The sequence below is a fragment of the Dasypus novemcinctus genome, chromosome 4 (genome assembly GCF_030445035.2).
Source record: "Dasypus novemcinctus isolate mDasNov1 chromosome 4, mDasNov1.1.hap2, whole genome shotgun sequence".
In the NCBI taxonomy this organism is placed as follows: domain Eukaryota; kingdom Metazoa; phylum Chordata; class Mammalia; order Cingulata; family Dasypodidae; genus Dasypus; species Dasypus novemcinctus.
Genome location: NC_080676.1, coordinates 36,137,790 through 36,157,916, shown reverse-complemented (window position 1 = coordinate 36,157,916; position 20,127 = coordinate 36,137,790). Strand labels below are relative to the sequence as shown.

General features: G+C 31.3%; 1 protein-coding gene across 1 annotated transcript in view; it reads left to right on the top strand.

The window, feature by feature from the left end:
* The window catches only part of SI (sucrase-isomaltase), a 94,898-nt gene that overhangs the window by 43,498 nt on the left and 31,273 nt on the right, over window positions 1-20,127 (top strand). The window contains exons 23-34 of the mRNA XM_058295221.1: window positions 22-71; window positions 599-769; window positions 2,784-2,939; window positions 7,434-7,637; window positions 9,254-9,408; window positions 10,671-10,839; window positions 14,000-14,096; window positions 14,197-14,309; window positions 14,413-14,538; window positions 16,158-16,286; window positions 17,000-17,110; window positions 18,878-18,940. Of these exons, the coding sequence (XP_058151204.1) occupies window positions 22-71; window positions 599-769; window positions 2,784-2,939; window positions 7,434-7,637; window positions 9,254-9,408; window positions 10,671-10,839; window positions 14,000-14,096; window positions 14,197-14,309; window positions 14,413-14,538; window positions 16,158-16,286; window positions 17,000-17,110; window positions 18,878-18,940 (1,544 nt within the window). The remainder of the gene's footprint in view (window positions 1-21; window positions 72-598; window positions 770-2,783; window positions 2,940-7,433; window positions 7,638-9,253; window positions 9,409-10,670; window positions 10,840-13,999; window positions 14,097-14,196; window positions 14,310-14,412; window positions 14,539-16,157; window positions 16,287-16,999; window positions 17,111-18,877; window positions 18,941-20,127) is intronic.

Sequence of the window (20,127 nt, the reverse complement as noted above, 5' to 3'; positions counted from 1 at the left end):
AACATTTTTTTCCCATTTCAGGTACCATAGAAAATGGCAACTACATATTCTACACATTTTCAGTTTCTAATGTAAGCATTCTCCTAGGACACATAATTATACTCTACCAATATTTATATTATGTATTTTTCATTGATTTTTTAAAAGATGATTACTTTTATATCAATTGTCAATGACAGCAATGAAATAGTTACATAAAATTGTTAAATTGTAAATAAATTTTTACGTTAAATTCTGTTTTTAATTGTTCTAGATGAGTTTCTTAAATTATATGTCTGTTTTAAGAAACGAGCCTGGCAATATGTAAGCATTATAGAAAATATTTTAAGAAAGCAGTCACAGAATTAATTGGTGTGGATTTTAGGTGAAGGTGAAAAACCTGTATACAAGGTTAAATTTAAAAAAATAATTGTATTAACTTTGAAATTATCCAGTGGAGGAGAAGATTACTATTCTTTTCCTATTTCATACCTCTATTGTTATTTCAGGTTTGTGTCCAATGAACTCTTCCTTAATATGTGATTTTGTGTTTATATACATATATTTTAGAACAGCTTATTTGTTTTTTATTTATTTTTTGTTATTTTCATTATTTTAGAACTGCTTGGACAGTACGTGTACGCATTCATTATACCCAGAAGGAACAGCTTTATCATTTGACACTATAAAAGTCCTTGGATTGATGGAAACTGTTACAGAAGTTACAGTGGCAGAAAATAATCAACCAATGAACTCTTACAAAAATTTTACTTATGATGCTTCCAATAAGGTATCTAAAATTTTAAAAATATTTTTGCTATCACATCCAGTCACTTTTAACATTATAACTCCATTCAGGTCCTTGGTCTTGTGTCTTTTTTTTTTCTCTCTCTCAGAACATGAGTTCCTTCTCTTTCTTCCTTTCCAAATTTGCTGCCAGCATTCCATTTTAGGACATTACAATTTATGTTTATACGGCAACACTATGGGGTCACCATGCCCCTATTCTCTCCTTATTTCATCATGGCATTTATTTGCCTTCTTAATTATTTTTTCCTTTTGTGAACTCTAATTTACTCATCTGTTGTACTCAATGTAGATTCCAAATGTTTTGGCTACTCATTTAAGGCTCGTTAAGATATTGCTTTAATCAATAACTTCATTCTTTCTCCTTGTTCCCCTCATACACTCTCCTTGTGTTCAGTATATTTCTTGTACATTTCTGATTTTAACTTTTTTTTCTCTCTTTCCTTCCAGTAGACCTTCCTTACCATGTAATCTTCCTTACCTTATAATCTTTGTCTCTTTTATGAGATGGAGTAGAGTAGAAGTCACACAAATTTTGGCTCTAATCCAGCCTTGCTGTCTGTGCATTTAAACACATTAAATTAATCTTTTGCTGCCTCACCTTCCTTATCTGTAATATGTAATATTCAAATCATAAAATTGCTGTGTGTAATACATTAATGTATTTCAAATATTAGGCGATAATATATCAAAACAAGGAGGCTGTTTTTATGGAATTTACTTTTACTATTCCCAGAAAACTAAATTATTAGTACTCTTAGCATAAATAAATTTTATATCATTTGAGATACAAAACATTGTCTTATGCTGAATTTTTCCATCTCCCAAATCCTATGACCCAGTGTCCAATGTTTTTCACTTAGTGAGTTTAAGAAAAATATGTAATGGTTAATTTTTTTTTACTTAATAAACATACTGTAATTTATTATTCTTATTACTGTTAGAATAAGTAAATATTGATAAAATAATATATGGGCTTTTTGAGAATGTCATGAATATAAGAAAGACTTTCAAGAAGTTCAAGAAGGCATATGCAAAACTCATTTTTATTTGATTATGTGTGCAATCTTAGTTTATATCTGTGTGTATTTCATGCACATATAAATATATACACAGATACTAGTAAGTAATATGCCTTCTTGATTCTGCTATGCTTAGGTAATTTTATAAGAATTTTAATTCTTTGAATATCAAGTTATGAAATTGAAGTTTCAGGATGACCAAAAGTAAGCTATCTGAAACAAAGTTACATGAGATTAAATATTTCCCATGTTATTCTCAAGGGAAATAATCAATAACCAAACATAACTTTTCAATATCCCACTAATAAAAATAATTGTATATTAGAGAAGTAATTGTGTATTAGAATATAGATCCATGACTCTTCTTTTTTTTCTCTTTCGTATATTGCATATCATGTTTCCTTTAACATCTGCCTCTAACATTTTAAGCAGTGAATAAAATAAAGGACAGAAGGAAAGAAATATGTCTTCTTCTCCTTTGACTCAGGAGCCTCCATATCAACCAAACAGTCAGACTATTCCTCTCTGAATATTCCTTGGAGGACACAAATATTTATTTAATACTTAATGTGTCTCAGATTTTATGCTAGATGTTCTAAATTTCACATCTCATTCATTTTATGTAACAACCCTTTTCAGTGGGAGTCATTATCCCCATTTTACAAGGAAGGAAATTGTGAAAAATACATGATATGAAATTTACCCAAGGCTAATCAGCACTAAATGACAGAACTGAAAATTGAACTTCTCTCTGCATTCAGAGATAGTGTTTTCCTCAGTACTCTACAGTACCTCTCATAGCTTTCCTATCCAGGCTCTATTCATTTTAGCAGCACGGATATTTTTTTCTCCTTTCCTTTCTTTTCTTCAAGTATCATATCAAAACTATTAATGGTTTGATTTAAGAAATATTAAGTATTTTTTAAATTGTCCAATAGCAGGAAATAGTCTTTAACAGTATTTTTCTCTTCAAAGATTCTCCTAATTTACGGTCTCAAGTTTTACCTTGGAACAAACTTCACTGTACAATGGAATCAAGTTTTTTCAGAAAATGAAAGGATTGCTTGTTATCCAGATGCAGATGATGCAACTGAAGCAAAGTGCAAAGAACGTGGCTGCTTATGGCAAGAGGTAAAAAGAATTTTAATTACGAATCATGATCTGGCTTTTACATAAGCATACAATAAAGGTTAGGGAAGAGTTGAAGAAAATAAATGAGGAGAGGTCGAAGTTTCTCAATCAATGAAAGTCAAATAGAGAGGTATGTTTCAGTTCTCCAGTATCTTTACCTTAATTTGCAGCGCTCTGGTCACATCCATAAACATCCGCTATTATATTCGGAGCATGCTTGTTGTGGAAGCAGAGAGATTCAATGATGGCATATGGAAGGCCGGGACTCAGTAATATTCTTGGGAAGGAAAATTTATTAATGACCTGCCGGACTTGGGGACGCCTTTTCAAAAACCCAAGCCCTGAATAGGATCGTTGGGTTTCTTTTATACAGAGGATGTAGGAGTGGGGAGTCAAACGGTGCCTATATGCAAAAGGACTTTTTGTTAGTTTTTTAGTTTCAAGTGTTTCATCTGAGTATCAGATAGGCCTTGAATTAACACATAGTCTCTAGGTAACACATATTTAACACATATCCCCATATTCCAGGTAAGCTTGAATAAACACATTTAGTTTACACACACAGCCCAGGTCATTTGTGAAGAAACATACAGCCCCCCCACCCCCACCCCAACCCATATCATGCTCACTTACTTCCATTACCAAAACCAATCAAAAGGACGGATGTGAATAATTAATTTTATCAGCACAAATACATTCTAAAGATGAAAACATGGAAATATTACTTTTCCCACAACTATCAGTATTTTAACATCTTACAGATTCTCAGGTCAACTAAATGTAGCTTAACATTAGCATGTTAGGCATAAGACAGCTATTAAAATTGATGATTTAGATACAGATGTGCTTCATTCCTTGTGTTTCTTTAAGCCACCTCATTTATTTAATTGATTTGCTTAACAAATACTTATTGAGCCCTACTATATTCTAGGTGTTGTTCTAAGTGAACAAAATGAACAAGTACCCTTTCCCAACAGAGCTTATATTTTCACAAGGGAAAACAAATGAATAAGTAATAAGAAAATTCTGTGTTCTGTTAGATAAGTGCTATGGACAAAAATAAAGCAGGAATGAGAGACGGAAAGAATGTCATTGGTGTGACTTTAAAGATTAGTCATGGAGGGTTGCCTAGGAGAGGTGATATATGCTAAAAGTCCTGAAGAAAAGAAATGAATGGAATAGTCCGAGAAGAAGAAATATCAACCTAAAGTGAACCTGCACTAAAAATATATCTGGCATATTCCACAAGTAGCAATGAGGCCAGTGTGACTGAAACAGAATGCATTGGGAGTAGAAGCAGGAAATTGGTGTCCTTAGCAATATGGAAACAGATAATGTAGATCACTTAGGCCATTTTTAGGGTTATTATTTTTACTTGGATATAAAATGTAAGTGGAGAGTTTTGAAAGGACAAATGACATGACTGGACTTCCATTTTTCCTAGATCAAAATGTTTGCTATGCTTAGCATAGACTATTAGAGGACCAGGTCATGGAGATCAGATAGGAGGCTGTTGCCTTAATCAGGGCAAATTATCATTAGTAATTTGAGTCCTATGACTAATAACAGATGATTATCTTTTGTGAATATTTTTGAGATAAGATCAATAAAGATTGCTCCTTGATTAGATGTGGAATGTAAGATAAAGAGAAGAGTAATGACTGACTTCAAGTTTAGGACTTGGACCACTGCCAGAAAGAAGTTGACATTAACAGAGACAGGGAAAACTGAGGGGAGCAGGCTTGAGGGAGAGTTATGCTTAGGGAAAATTAAGTTTGACATGGCCGGCAGAAATCCAATTGCAATTTTCCAATTGTGAGTTGTCTTCAAATTAATGAAGCTCAGAGTATTTTACTTTATTTTTTTAAATCACAAGATACAAAAGCAGAATCAGTATACATAGAGTGTTAAAGCCAAGTGACAGGATAAAATCATGACTAGAATGAGCTTGGATAGAAAAGGGAGGAGGTTCACAGACTTAAGACTTGAGTCATTTCAGTATTTCCAGACAGGGTAATGATAAGGAATAAGAAAGGATACTGAGAAGAATGGACAAAATAATTAGTCTGAACAACAGCAAAAAAGAACTTTGAATACTGGAAGCCAATTGAGCAAAGTATATCAAGAAGGAGTTGATCAACTGTTCAAGTTGTTCTAGTAAATCAGTAAGATGAGGCTTAAGGGCTAACATTTGGACTTGGCAACATGGAAGTCTTTGGTAACTTTGACATGAGAAATCCTGATGGGGTGCTGGGTGAATTCAACTGAGAATAAAAGGATTAGTTGGAGATAGTGAATATAGTGAACTCCTAGGTTTTACTGTAAAGAAAGCAGGTAAATGGGGTAGAAACTGGAGAAGTTAGTGAGGGCTCAGTTTCTCCTCTTTAAAATGGGAGAAAGCTTGTATACTGTTTATAATTATATAAAATAGTTGAAATTTTGGTTATGCAAGAGAGAGAGTGGAGCTTTGTGGAAAAGAGTTCATTGTAGGCAAGAGAGAATGGAATTGAGTGCACAAACGAAATGGCTCACTTTAACACAGAAAAGAGTATATATATATGGAAACAGGAGGTGAAGAAGCAGGCAGGTAAGAGATATGGTGGTTTGTTCTGATTTATTTACTGATTGCTTCCTTTTCATAAATAACAAGGAAAACTATTAGGTAAAGGTGAAGTTAGGGAAGGAATTGCTATAAGTATGTGAAGAAAGAAAAATGTCATGTAGGCCAGTGTAATTGTGTATGAAGTAGGGAAAAATAGTATGATTTTGTCATTAGGGCTTATTCTGACTTTTCTCATTAAAGGAAGTAAGAGTAGTCAGCACAGTTTTGTTTTTTTGCCCAAGTCACATTTGACCACAAAATTACAGTCATTGAGAAAATAGAGCACAGATTTTTTTCCGGGACTATAGTTTTGCCAAGTGACTATGAGAATGCAAGCAAAGGACACAGGAACTGAAGGTATATGAAAGGCAGACATAATGATTGACCAAAGAAGTAAGTTTGACAAGGTGGGAAGTGAAGACATCAAGCATTGAGGTATAGCTAAGGACTAGATTGTGTGGTTATTCTGATTGTGGTCACATTGTGCATGAACCTCTCTGAAAGGAAGCAAAACATTAAAGAAAAAATGTTAGGTTCCAAGTCTTTATATGGCAAGGAATTATTGACACTTTCCAAATCCCTGATAATTTAAGAAAACAATCTCTCTAGAACTTTTTGCACTTCTCTGATTCTTCTATTCATCTAATTCTGCATATGTACTTGAAGTTGATATCAAATCACATGACCTCTAAAGATCTTATAAGTCTAATGTCATCTGGGACAGTGGTTCTCAAAACTTCAGAATTGATGTTCCAAGTTGTCACCTCTGTACCTCTAAAATATATAGATATATGTGAAGCGAAGGTTTAATAAACTACCATATAAATTATTGCTCAAAAACTTGAAGATACTCAAATCTCTAATTCAATCAATATATATTTGGGAGAACAAACTTAAAAATATCTGTTGACTACTTAGTCCTTAAACTATTCACTAAATTAAGTGACCAGATTATTTCTCCCATGAAAAGTAAGCCCAGGTCTGAAATGCTAGCATCTCATTGTCTGTAATGTCCCAGGTTCCTCCATAATTACCATTTGGTTTTCATCCTCAAGGTTCCATCATGAATTCAACCATTGTATTGACATTCCAAGCATTTAGAACATGGAAGGAGGAAGAGCAAAGGCACTGGTTTGATCAGTTTATACAGTTTTATTTTAAGGAGTCTTCAGGGGTCATACACAACTTCTAGAAAAGAGGTTTTAGATGAGCACGTTTCTGAACGCAACAAGAAAATAATGCAAACAATAAGGAAGTTGTGGAGAATGGATTGCCCTTAGGCAATAGCTCTCAATGCCACATATTATCATTCTTTTTCTTAGGGCCTAACTCCTACCACTGTGTAAACCAATTAGCCCTAATCCTTGACCAAAGTTCCTATTTCAAATCCTGGTCAGGATATAATTGACTAATATAAAGACTAACTGAGGAAAGAGGAATAAATACAGTTTCAATTACCAAGTGAAAGAAAAGAATTAGAACCAAAAGGCCTTCTGAGGGAAGTTATAGAGACATTCTTATACACAAAAAAGTAACAGTCAATCTGAAGAGTAAAAACAAAAATGGAATCAAACATTCATAGAAATATTTGTAATTTTTACAAATACAAACCAATCTATTTTCCATGAGTTGAAAAGCTATGGCATTTCATCCTCTGCCTTACAGGAATACCATTAGAGGAAAAGTATAAATATTTTGTATAATATTTTGGTACACGTTGCCTTGGGTTGCATAATAGATATTTTGTATTATGATTTCCAGTCCATTTTAGTATTAAACAATAAAATGTGTAGTTCATCCAACATGTGACTAAAAGTAGGTTTACTTTTTTTTTTTGTCAAATATTACAGTGCTTATACTTTCTGGCAATTAACATGTGTTTTATTTTTTAGAATTCTTTATACAGAGCACCTGCTTGTTACTTTCCTAGACAAGACAATCCTTACTTAGTCAGCTCAACTCATTATTCATCAATGGGCGTAACAGCTGACCTCCAGTTCAATACTAGGAATGCTCGAATTAAGCTACCTTCTGTACCAATCTCAACTCTTCGTGTGGAGGTGAAATATCACAAAAATGATATGCTGCAGTTTAAGGTACATTTAATGTAAACTATGCCAATACTTGACTCATCTGAGATGAGATTTTCAGTAGATTACAGCCTTGGAGTTTTAATGTAGCTGTTAAGCCTTTTTAATTGGTTTGATGACCATCTGATTCTATAAAAAATAAAGTTTTTTGGATAAAAGCTCATAACTTGGCACTCAACAACTGAACTCATTTTTAATGATTTCTTAAATTTATATTGGAATTTTTTTGAAGTTGAATATTCTTTCTAAATAGATAATTAGTAATCACTTAAAATTGAAATATATTGATAGTCTCACTAAAATGATCAAAACAGGATGCTTATTATTTCTATTATTTTTAAATAATGATCTGATTTTTCTGACCTGGGCAACTAGACATGCAAAAGAAACAATTTTTTCAACATTCACAATCAACAAATTTATTAGTAAAGAACTCTAGGGAAATTCATAAAGAACACTATAAGAAAAAATAAGAAGGATAAAAAAAATGGCTGAATATAAAATGATACCTCTAAATATTTTTTTCTGGTATAACATCTTTTGCCAATCCAAAATTGAAATGGTGGCCAGTCCATCAGCAAAACAAATAAAGAAACACCAAAACATCAAGCATCATAGGATTGTCTAAAAGAAAGATATAGCTATTTAAAAAATTGACAGATATTAAATAAGTTCTAAAGAAAATCTGAAATCAGGCTAAATATTATTTTTAGAAGTTAATTTACTTTATATCAATTGATATAAAGTATCTTCAATATGAATTGCAAGGGAATTTTTTAAAAATGTCATAAAATAAACTTTATCTGGAAAGATAAACATATAGAAATGGTGAAAAACTTCCAAAGCAAAGGGGAGAGTTGATAAAATTTACAAATTTAAGCCAGTATGGTGCTGAAGCAAAATTGCCTGCTACTTTACGCTAACAGCCTGGCTTAAAAGCATAAAACTCTCCCTATTTTTCCTCCCTTCTCTATCTCTGTCTCTTTGTATATGCATATAAACCTCGATACACTTTCATATTATAAATATAAAGGTTTAAATATATATTATACATAATTTATTATTAGAGTGCCCATTTTAGTGAGGATATAAATTAGTGCAGTAATTCTGGAAAGCAAGTTTCCAATGGATATCAAGAACCCTCTAAGTATTCATACCCTCTTACCCAGTACTCTCACTTCTAAGGAATGCTCTGAGAAAATAATCAAAGATGTAAATAAACATTAATGAGCATTAACATAAATTGCAGGATCATGAAAATGACAAAAGTATATTGGAATAACTTCACTGTCTAAACATGAGGGGATATATAATTTTTGTATGACCCTATAATAGAATACTCAGCTCTAAAAGTTTTGGTTTTGAAGATTTTTCATTTGTATGGAAATAAGAACTAGAAAATATTTTTTACAAAGTACAAAAACTTAATACTAAAACTTATCCCTTTGTATGTGTAAAAGAATTTTAGGTACCAATATGATTCTAGGATGTAGAATTAGTAATTATCTGGACAACAATCCTAAGCATTCTGGTTTGGATCATTATTTAAAATATTTAATGATATTTTAATATGTCAGCAATAAGAGCAAACCACATCTATTTCCATGCTCTTTCTGCAATAGATTTTTGATCCCAAAAATAAGAGATATGAAGTTCCAGTATCTTTAAACATTCCAGCTAATCCAACAAGTACTTATGAAAACAGACTTTATGATGTTGAAATCAAGGAAAATCCTTTTGGGATCCAGATTCGAAGGAGAAGCACAGGAAGAGTTATGTAAGTGATTGAATTATTTGATAAGAAGGATATTTCTATCTTAATTTAGGAAAGGGAAAGTAATAGGATTACTTTCATGGCCTTCATTCTGTACACTAAAAAGAGTTTTAGTTGCATTAAGTAATTTAGCCTATTCTAATGTTTCTAAGTAAAACAATTAGTTTTTCAGTGGTATACTAATCATAAAGGATTGATATACATTTCATTTGTACTTTGGATGTGTTTGATTTTATTACTAAATATCAGACACATTCTTCTAATCAAGTTGAGAATCAAAACCAAAGCTCCCCTGGAAAAGAATGATAAGTATTGGCAAAATTAAGTAATTGGAAAGTGAGGTAAGTAAATATTTTATTAGAACTGTTGAAATTGGAATTTATTAGAACTGGAGTCTGATAGAGTTAGAGAGTATTGATCAAAGGAATTAAGACACATAAATCTAGATACACTTTTATGTTGTAATAAATAAATTTATATTTTTATTTATAAATTGTGAATAAAATGTCTTTTAGTCACAAGCTCTCCAAGCCATAGTAAAATAAAAGATGCTTTTATATGATTTAAGCTTGCCATGCTTTCCTTTAGACAATAGTATTATTAAGATGGATAAAAAACTATGTCTATATTGTTTAAATGATTTGTTGTTATAACAATATTTTTGTTCAAAAACAAAATTTAGTTCGTTCAAAACTAAGTCCATTTGTAAAGAATATTCCTGGAGCAAAGGCAGGTTTTATTTATTGCTGCTTGGGAAGCATTATTCTCTAATAAATATTTTTAAGAAATCCTCAGTATAAAAAACTGCACACACCCTCAACTCTTAGTAATACTCATGTTTCCTCTCCCTACCATTATTACTTCCTTTTGCTCCTCTCTTATGTTCTTGAAAATGACTAGAATACATTCTCTGTAAAACATTTCTTTGATTTCTTAATAAATTCTGGTTTTCATAAACATAGTATCAAAGAAGAAAAGCAATCAGTGGTAGTTATTTGGCAGAGTTTGAAATTAAAATATTAAGTCTTAAATTTTATATGTTTATATTTATTTCCTTATATTCTTTCTGTATATAAAATATTACATTTATTGCCTCCAAAGAGGAAGGAAATAGAGGAATTTCACTTTCTAGGTATATGTTATAGAGTCATGTATAACTTAATTAGTTTTCAGATGATCTAAGAAAGAATTCCTATTATTATTTGCAATGCTCTTCTGTACATAATTTATAAGAGTAAAAGTGTGTTTTTTTTGTTTGTTTCCAGTTGGGATTCTCATCTGCCTGGATTTGCTTTTAATGACCAGTTCATTCAAATATCTACTCGTCTACCATCAAATTATGTATATGGATTTGGGGAAGCAGAACACCCAGAATTTAAGCATGATCTTGACTGGCATACTTGGGGAATGTTCACAAGAGATCAGCCACCTGGTGTAAGTCCAACATTTGACTACTCTGTGAGGCAACTAATATGACCATGATTAGAATCCAATCATGGTCATTTATTTGTAGGTCCCTATGTAAGGATTGAATTAAGGCTAAAGGAGTTTCAGAAAATCTAGAGATCTCCAGGGCTGCTATAATGATTCCCTGGGGAAAAAAGTCACTATAATTTACACATGTAAGTAGAAAAGTGGATAGATAACAACTCGCTGGATTACAATGAGAAGATATGACCTAATGCCTTAACCCTCTCAACCACATGCAAAGAGCATGCTGATTCAATATTCCCTGTCAAACCCACCTTTACTCCCAGCTTTTAGAAAATAACTGTCTAAGATTCTCCTTGAAACATTTTCTACTTCTTAGATAATGACTTGATGCTAACTTTTTTCATTATCACACACAGCTTCAGTTGTGTGTTATATCTTTCGAAAATGCTTTTTATGCTTGATACTTTCCCCAAAGTTTTTTTCTTGCTAATGGAACACATTTCATGAGTATTTAATATACTCCACAGCAAATAGTATTAACTATAATTATTTCAAACACATTATGACAAAGAACATTTTTGGGGGGAGGGGAGATTCCAGGCACTTCACATCTTAGAAGACAATTACTTCAGTTTCAGCAGCAGAAAAGTTTATGCCACTCTTCAGAAACTGTCCTTGTGATTTAGTTTGCTGCCATAAAATATCAGTATGCTACAGTGGGTGATTTTCTTAAAACTAAAAATAGTGGTTCCATATTAGAAATGTCAAGTACAGACTTTTCAAATTCATTATACATACAGTAGATCTCTTGAACCAAAATAAGTTTCTGCAAACATTAAACATATGTTCAGCACAATATTTTTAAAATTTTTATTTTAAAAGTTTTTCATGCAGAAAAGATGCTAAAATAGTATAGTGTCTATATACCTTGCACATACTGATAAACTTTTTTGTTCACATATATCCACACTCATGCACACTGATTTCCTTATCAACATTTTACATAGTGTGGTAACTTTGTTACAACTGTTAAAACAAAATTATTAAAATTATACATTAGCTCTAGTCCATAGTTTACATTAGTGTTCATTCTTTATGTTGTACAGTTCTGTTTGTTGTTTTTAAATTTCTATTCAGGTAACGTATACGCAACCTAAAATTTCCAATTGTAACCATTTCCAAATATACAATTTAGTGGTCTTAATAACTTTTACAAGTTGCGATACTATAATCACGATCCATTACCAGAAGTTTTCTATCGGCCTAAACAGAAGCTTTATACCATTTAAGCATTAATTCCCCATTCCCTATGCTGACCCTGATCCTTGGCAACCTGGATTCTAGTTTCTGACTCTATGAATTTGCATTTGAAATTGTTTCATAGAAATGAGAACCCACAATATTTGCCCTTTTGTGTCTTGTTTATTTCACTGAACCTGATGTCTTTAAGGTTCATTTATGCTGTATATGTGAGTATATACCACAATTCATTTATCCATTCATCTGTGATAGACATTTGGATTTCTTCCACCTTTTGACAATTGTCAATAATGTTTCAATGAATATTGTTGTACAAATATCTGTTTGAGTTTGTGCTTTCAATTCTTTGGGTTATACACACAGTAATGGGATGCCAGGATATATAGTAAATCTATATTTAATTTTCTGAGAAACCACCAAAATGTGGTCCACAATGGCTTCACCCTTTTAATTTCCCACCAACAATGAGGAAATGTACCATTCACACCCATTAGAATGGCTAGTATTTTTTTAAAAAGTAAAATTACAAGATGTGATTTGAAATCATTAGAATAAGCAAACTCATAAAGTCAGTTTCTAGAATATAGGTTAGCAAGGAATGGGGTGAGGGTAGAGAATTGGAAGCTAAAGTTTAAAATTTACAGTTTCTATTTGGAATGATGGAAAAGTTTTGATAATGGATGGTGGTGATAGTAGCACAACATTATGAATTATACATTTGAATGTGGTTAAAAGGGAAATTTTAGGTTGTTCCCATGTTATAAAAATAAAAATTGAAAAAAAATATATAAAGAAATCCTACAACTCAACAGCAAAAGGACACCCAATTAAAAAAATGGGCAAAAAACTTCCATAGACATTTCTCTAAAGAATTACAAATGATGACTAAGCACAGAAAACAATGCTGAATGTCATTAGTGAAATGCAAATCAATACCACAATGACATACCATTTTTAATGGATATCTATTAGAAAGGCTACTATTTCAAAAAGCAGAAAAGAAACTGACAAGTGTTGAGGAAGATGTGGAGAAAAAGAATATTTTAATAAAAACCTAACTCATTTCCATTTTCACATGTATATTAGTAGCTTCTTTTAAAGGTGTAAATTACAGCCACTTTTTACTGTGTTAACCACTGAAACAACTTTTTATTTGTATCAACATAGTTCAAAATTAGGTTATTAAAAACTATTTTCTATTTAACTAAGTTAAAAGTATACCAAAATATACTTCTTAAAAACCCTTACAGATTAGTATTGATGTTATTTGTTAAAATTAAATTGATTTTCAATATATGAAATTTCTTTCACGTGCTAATCAGTTACTGAGACTCAAGTGTTTTGAGAACATCCACTTAAAAAAGTTTTGTGACCTTCAGCAAGTCATTTCATGACACTGAGCATAGATTTTCTATTCTGAAAAATATGTAATAATTGCCAACAGAATTAAATGTTTTATAAATATTCAATATTATATTATACACATTATATTATTGTGATTTTATGGGAGTTTGAGTATTCTTGTCATTTTTATCATTTTTAGGATATTAGAGTTTTGAAAAATAAGTGCCAACATAAACATATTAAGACATACAACCTATAAGCAGAAACCCAACTACTATAATATCAATAGCATTTTATATCAGTAAATGTGGCACTTTTTGTGGGTGTTACATATTTGTGTATTCATTTGCATGTTCAAAAGTGTTTAGCAATTCAAAAATGGAAATATGATTTTTGAACGGAAATGTATGTGTTTAATCTCAATTCAAGTATAGTTTGAGAATACAAAAAGGGACATTTAAATATTCAATCTTATAATGAATTTAAAAATTACATTGATTAAGTTTGCATTATTATTATTTAAAATATATATTGTTTTCCATTTTCCTTCTTTCAGTATAAACTTAATTCCTATGGATTTCATCCCTATTATATGGCTCTGGAAGAAGAGGGCAATGCTCATGGAGTTCTCTTACTCAATAGCAATGCAATGGGTAAAAGAATTATTTGATAGATTCCTCATATTTCATGTACTTTTAAAATAAACTAATATCTCATATGTAAATAAAATGTAATCATACTTTGTATTTCCAGATGTTACATTCCAGCCAACTCCTGCTCTAACTTACCGCATAATTGGAGGGATCTTGGACTTTTATATGTTTCTGGGCCCAACTCCGGAAGTTGCAACAAAGCAGTATCATGAAGTACGATTGCACATTTCTTTGAAAAACAAAAAGTTAAAACAAAGTTTTCTTTATAACAAAATAATTCTTACTTCACAAGTAACAAAACTATTTTTTCTTAAAGGTAATTGGACGACCTGTCATGCCAGCTTATTGGGCTTTGGGATTCCAGTTATGTCGTTATGGGTACAGAAATACTTCAGAAATTGAGCAATTATATACTGACATGGTGAACGCCCAGATTCCCTATGTATGTATATCAGCTTTTATTATGATGTTAAGTGTGGCATCTATGAATGCAGAATGATATAATTAAACTTATGTACTTTAAAATTGCATTACTTTTAAATTATTACCAATTACATTGGTAATAATCAATGCTTAGTTTTTTAGTATCTTCATGAATTGCATAGGAAGTTGTTGTAAAATGTCTTAATCGGATTGGTGACGGGATAATACTGTCCCTTTTCCTTCCTTCACCCCAGTTCCGTGGCCATGACCCATATTACAGTCGCTGGACACTAGTTTTTCCTCAGAAACTTTGGGTTGCAAATAGAATGAGATACATTCTGTGTGTTCTCTTTAACTTAGAGTAATAGTCCATAGGAATCGATATCACCAATTTATGTGGCAAATTACACAGGAGTTGGAAGTAAAACCTGATGATTTTTGCCCTGAACAGATGATAGTTGTAATGCTAGAAACTAATGAAAGGAGCTCTAAAATATTGTTTCCCTTTAATGTCTTGGGAAGTAAATAAACCACAGTATCCAAAAATAATTATTTCCCATCATTTTAGTTTTTAATGAGATTAAGAAAACTCAGAAATTCCCCTGGTAACATTTAAACATTGAATCCTAGAACGTTTAGTATATAAGAACTCCTTCTAAGAAAAATCAGAAAGATCTCATTATAAGATATCTGTACCTATAATAGAATCTAATGTATAACACCTGAATGCTTTTTTATGGAGGGACTTAATTGTATATTTGATGATATAAAAACATGTAAGTGGAAATTTATGACAAAGAAAGGAAGTTTTCTATTATTAGACTTAGTCTTTTGGCAATAATTTGTGTAACATCTAAAAGAAGAAATTGAACTAATGTCTATGAACAGAAAATACTTAATACATTACACATAAATTGGCGATTCATGATAAAATTCAAATACTTGTTAGTATAAACATTTTTTAAATACTTATCTGTAACCAATACTTTGCTTATTTAAGTTTGGGGTGTTATTACAAAATGACTTTGGTGTATAATACAAGAAGAATTTGACAATAATTGATGGGTTTACTAATCATTCTTTCTCATCTTTGCAAATATCAGCAATAATCTGAAGTTACGCAACATTTGCTTTAGTGTTCCCCCAAATGAACATCTCTTTCTGTATACACTGAACAAAAATATAATTTGTTATTTAACATAACTTCATAGCATCATAAACCCTTTTACTCATGTGCCTTCCTGTATGATGAAATATAATGATTCGGAAAAAAATTTGCTACTAAGTCAAATTTACTGTATAAACTATTGGACTATTAGAGCATTATGTGAACTTGTTTTTAGAATGCTTTGCATCTTTTGCATGCTATTTTTATTCCTTGAACACTGCATCAATTGATTAATTCTCTTTGGATCAAGTGAAGAGGCATGGGAGGGTGGGGGGTTTAAAGAAACCTCATATTTTTTAGTGTAGCAATTTTTGTGAACTATGTATCTTTAAAAAAAAAATAAATTTTAGAAAGTAAAAAAAAGAGACATTGAAACTTTCATATTACTATGACTTTTATAATTATGATAGAATGTGATACACTCACTATTTTGTGTTCTTACCTACCACCACAATTCTCTTATTTTTCAGGATGTTCAATACACAGACATTGATTACATGGAGAGGCAATTAGACTTTACAATTGATGAAAATTTCCGTGAACTTCCTCAGTTTGTTGACAAAATAAGAGGAGAAGGAATGAGATACGTTATTATCCTGGTATTTATATTGCATATTTTATCTAAGTTCTAGTATCTTTTCTTTTAAAATTAAGATTTCACTCCTAGAATGAGGGGAAAAAGTGGTGTTCCAAATAGGAAATATGTAACTTTGTGTTCTCCCATATCTAAAATTTTCTTGTTTTAACATTTATTTCATTTTATTTATATAGACTGCCACCAGGCTACCTTTGTACATTAAATATGTATTTAAAAATCTAAGACTAAAGTTTGCGAGTCAAAGATCATCTCTTCTCTACTAATCATCCAAGTTGCAAACTGGCATGAATTTATGGCAGCTATCACAAAGTGATTGTGGATTTTCTAACCCTGTAGAATTCTTAACTCATTCTTTGGGATTGCTTCTTATGTTTAAAAATTTGCCTTCATGTTAGTGATGCAGTAGTGATCATATTTTATCAATAATTTATAGAAAGCAAGGAACCTTGTGATAGAAATTAAAGCAAAATAACCCTAATAATCTTGATTGATATAATAGTTAATGTATTTTCAAAAGTCATTAGAATTTCCTTCCAAAAGAATTTAAAGAGCAGTCTAGCTAGAGCATTGATTTTTGTGTCATTTGTGAGCCATACTGTATCACAATATTCTGATGACTGAATCATGGAAATTATGATGTTTCATAATGCCTCCTCAGGTGGCTCCACTTTTATTCCATATTTACCTGGTTTGTTTTATTTTTTAAAATTTTAGGATCCAGCAATTTCAGGAAATGAAACCAAGTCTTACCCTGCATTTGACAGAGGACAGGAGAAAGATGTCTTTGTCAAGTGGCCTAACACCAGTGATATTTGTTGGGCAAAGGTATTGGATTGATATCTTAAAACAGAATAAGTATAAAAATGCTATTTCATTGAAAGTTTCCATCTAATTTAAATTTGTTAAATGATATTTAGAAGTAAATAAATATGCTATAAAGAAATATAGTAATTTAATAGCTAATAAATTACTGTTTGAGATCAATCCAAATTATTAGAAACAAAGAATTCACACAAAAGTCATTTGTCCAAATACTGTTTGTTTCACTTGTAAATTCTTTTTTTTTGTATTTTTTGATCCTGCTTGCATTTTTATTAAAAATCTACTGTAAGATGACTACTCATTATGCTAAACAAAGCATATTTACTTAAATGTTCATGCTTCTCTTAAAAACATTTCATTAATAAAAGCAACAAGCAACAATGTCTTTCATTAGCCATACCTATAATCCTGACTTAAATAAGATATGTAATTCATTGATGTCATATAAGCAATAATATTCAGACCTGGGTATATGAGTATATTATGGAAAATATCCTTCCCTGACTTTCATAGAAAACATGAAAATAAAATAGCCAATGGTCATGAAAAACAAAACAAAATTCCATAATGGGAGACATAATTAAATGCAATGTGGGATCCTTGATTGGATTAAGAACCTAAAATAGGATATTAGTAACAAAATTGGTGAAATTCAAATATAATCTTTATTTTAGATATTATTACTACATAAATGTTAATTTATTGGTTTTGATAATTCTGATTATGTAAATTGTTAACATTAGAGAGCTGGCTATATGACATATGTGAATTACCTGTATGTTTGCAACTTTTCTATAAGTCTAAAAATATTTGAAAGAAAAAAAGTAAGAATAAAATTAAATAGAAAAAATTTTATGATGAAATAAGTGAAGCATCATATTTTAAAGAACATACAAGTATATTGTATGGCTTATGATTGATGGAGAGGGCCTTTTTATTTCCTTCCTACTTCTTCCACAGTCTTTAAATATACACATTTTCTCAGGTTTCTAACGTATGTTCCATTCCTTTAGAGCACTCTACCCTAATACTGATTAATTATTTTTGAATACTTAGACTTTTGGGGGTTATTTACATTTTTGTATAAGCCATTTTAACTTTAACATCATAGATTCAAATTCCTAGAGTATTTTGCATGGCTAAATTAGAGCTCTGTTTTGTGTGCTTGTGGTTGAGCAAGTGAGGTGGGCAGGGGTTGGTAGATTTAGTACTACCTATGAAAACCAAAGGGATATTTCCCCCAGATAACATCTTCCAAAACAGATCTTCAATTCTTTCAAAGAAAAACATTTTGTTTTACTGTTTTTATTTTATTTATTATTTATCTATTTATTTATTTATTTCTCCCCCTGCCCCCACCCCAGTTGTTTGCAGTCACTCTCTGCTCTCTGTATCTGTTCATCGTGTGTTCTCTATATCTGCTCATCTTGTTTTAGGAGGCACCTGAAACCAAACTCAGGGCCTCCCATGTGGGAGGTGGGTGCCCAAATGCTTGAGCCACATCCACTCCCCAATTTATTGTTTTTAATATTTAACCAAGAAATAATTACAGAAACAATTTTAATATGTCATGTTAAATTAAATTTAGTATATGCTTTTTTTTGTCTTTATTTAAGTATATGCTTTTCATATTAATTTTTTATCAGACTTTTTGGTTGCATGCATTGTTTTAAAAATCACTGCCTACCATAAAGGCTGGCAACTTTTTTTCTTAATTTTCATATCATACTGAATTTATTTTGAGTCGTTTTCCCATTTCTCTCTTTGTAGGTTTGGCCAGACTTACCCAATGTTACCATAGATGAAAGTATAACTGAAGATGAAGCTGTTAATGTAAGTTTTACAATGATTAACTGTTTAACTGAAGGAAATATAGCAATTAGATTGATGGTCATTGTGACTAAATTAAATTTGACTAATATTTTCTTTACAAAAGTAGATGGTTTATTTTCTGATACTCTATATAAAAACACTTAAATTAAATTTACCTAATTGTCCTGAATACCAAAAAGTATATTAAGGAATTTTACATATTATCTCATTTAATTCAAGCAATCATTCTTTTAGTTGGATGGAATTATAATAATTAAATAAAAGACACTTCTTTACAGAGAGATTGTGTAATCTGCCTTATGATACATAGCTCATTTAATATATGGATTCAATATGCAGATCTCATGTATGAATTTGGATCGTCCAAATCCAAGTTCATGTAAGTGTGAAATATTGATGAGCATTCTTACTAAGGCTTACCAAGTCATTTCTGAAGTAGAGTAAGAGAAATACTGAAATGATGTTGTTGAGGTACAAAGTCAAAAGTTCTGTCTTGTTTTGGGGTCTACTGACTAATCTTGGGTAGTGGTCGCAACACTGAAGGGAAATTCACACGGCCTCCATATAGGTGAGGCATGGTGGCTTCAATTTGTGATGGCTTATGTAGAATCCTTTGGGATCCTCTTCCACACGAGGAATGAAAAGTGTTGGATTAAGGGTTTGAATTAAAGGAATAAAAGCAAACACTTAAATGAATATAAATAAATAAATGAGTACATTAAGGAAAGTGCTGAAAAGTTAAGAAAAAAGTTCTTGTGTTACCTTTGTTATTAATTCTCCTGTGATCTGGGGAAGAAAGTAGCATAGAAAATATGTTGTTGTTTTTTTTTACTGGTTCCTCTTTCTTTCCTGAGTAGTAAAAGGTAATTTTTAGGTAAGGTGATAAATCAAGTCCTTTTCGAACTCTAAAAATAACCATGGTGCCCTTGTTCTATAAATCCCTGTATTCCCTAATTTCTGTGTGTTTTCTATGCCCACTGCCCTCCTGTTCATGGAGAAGACTCTTCTGGCAACTAATGCATAGTCCTAAATTGTGACAGGGAAGCATTAATGAGATGCCATGTTTTTCAGGCATTGCAAATGATTTATTTGCGGAAGGTCAGTACTCTACTAATACACAGTTAACTCTGACCTTGGAATTCTTGACCTTGAAACTTGTATACATAGGTTGGCATACAGGGTTTTTC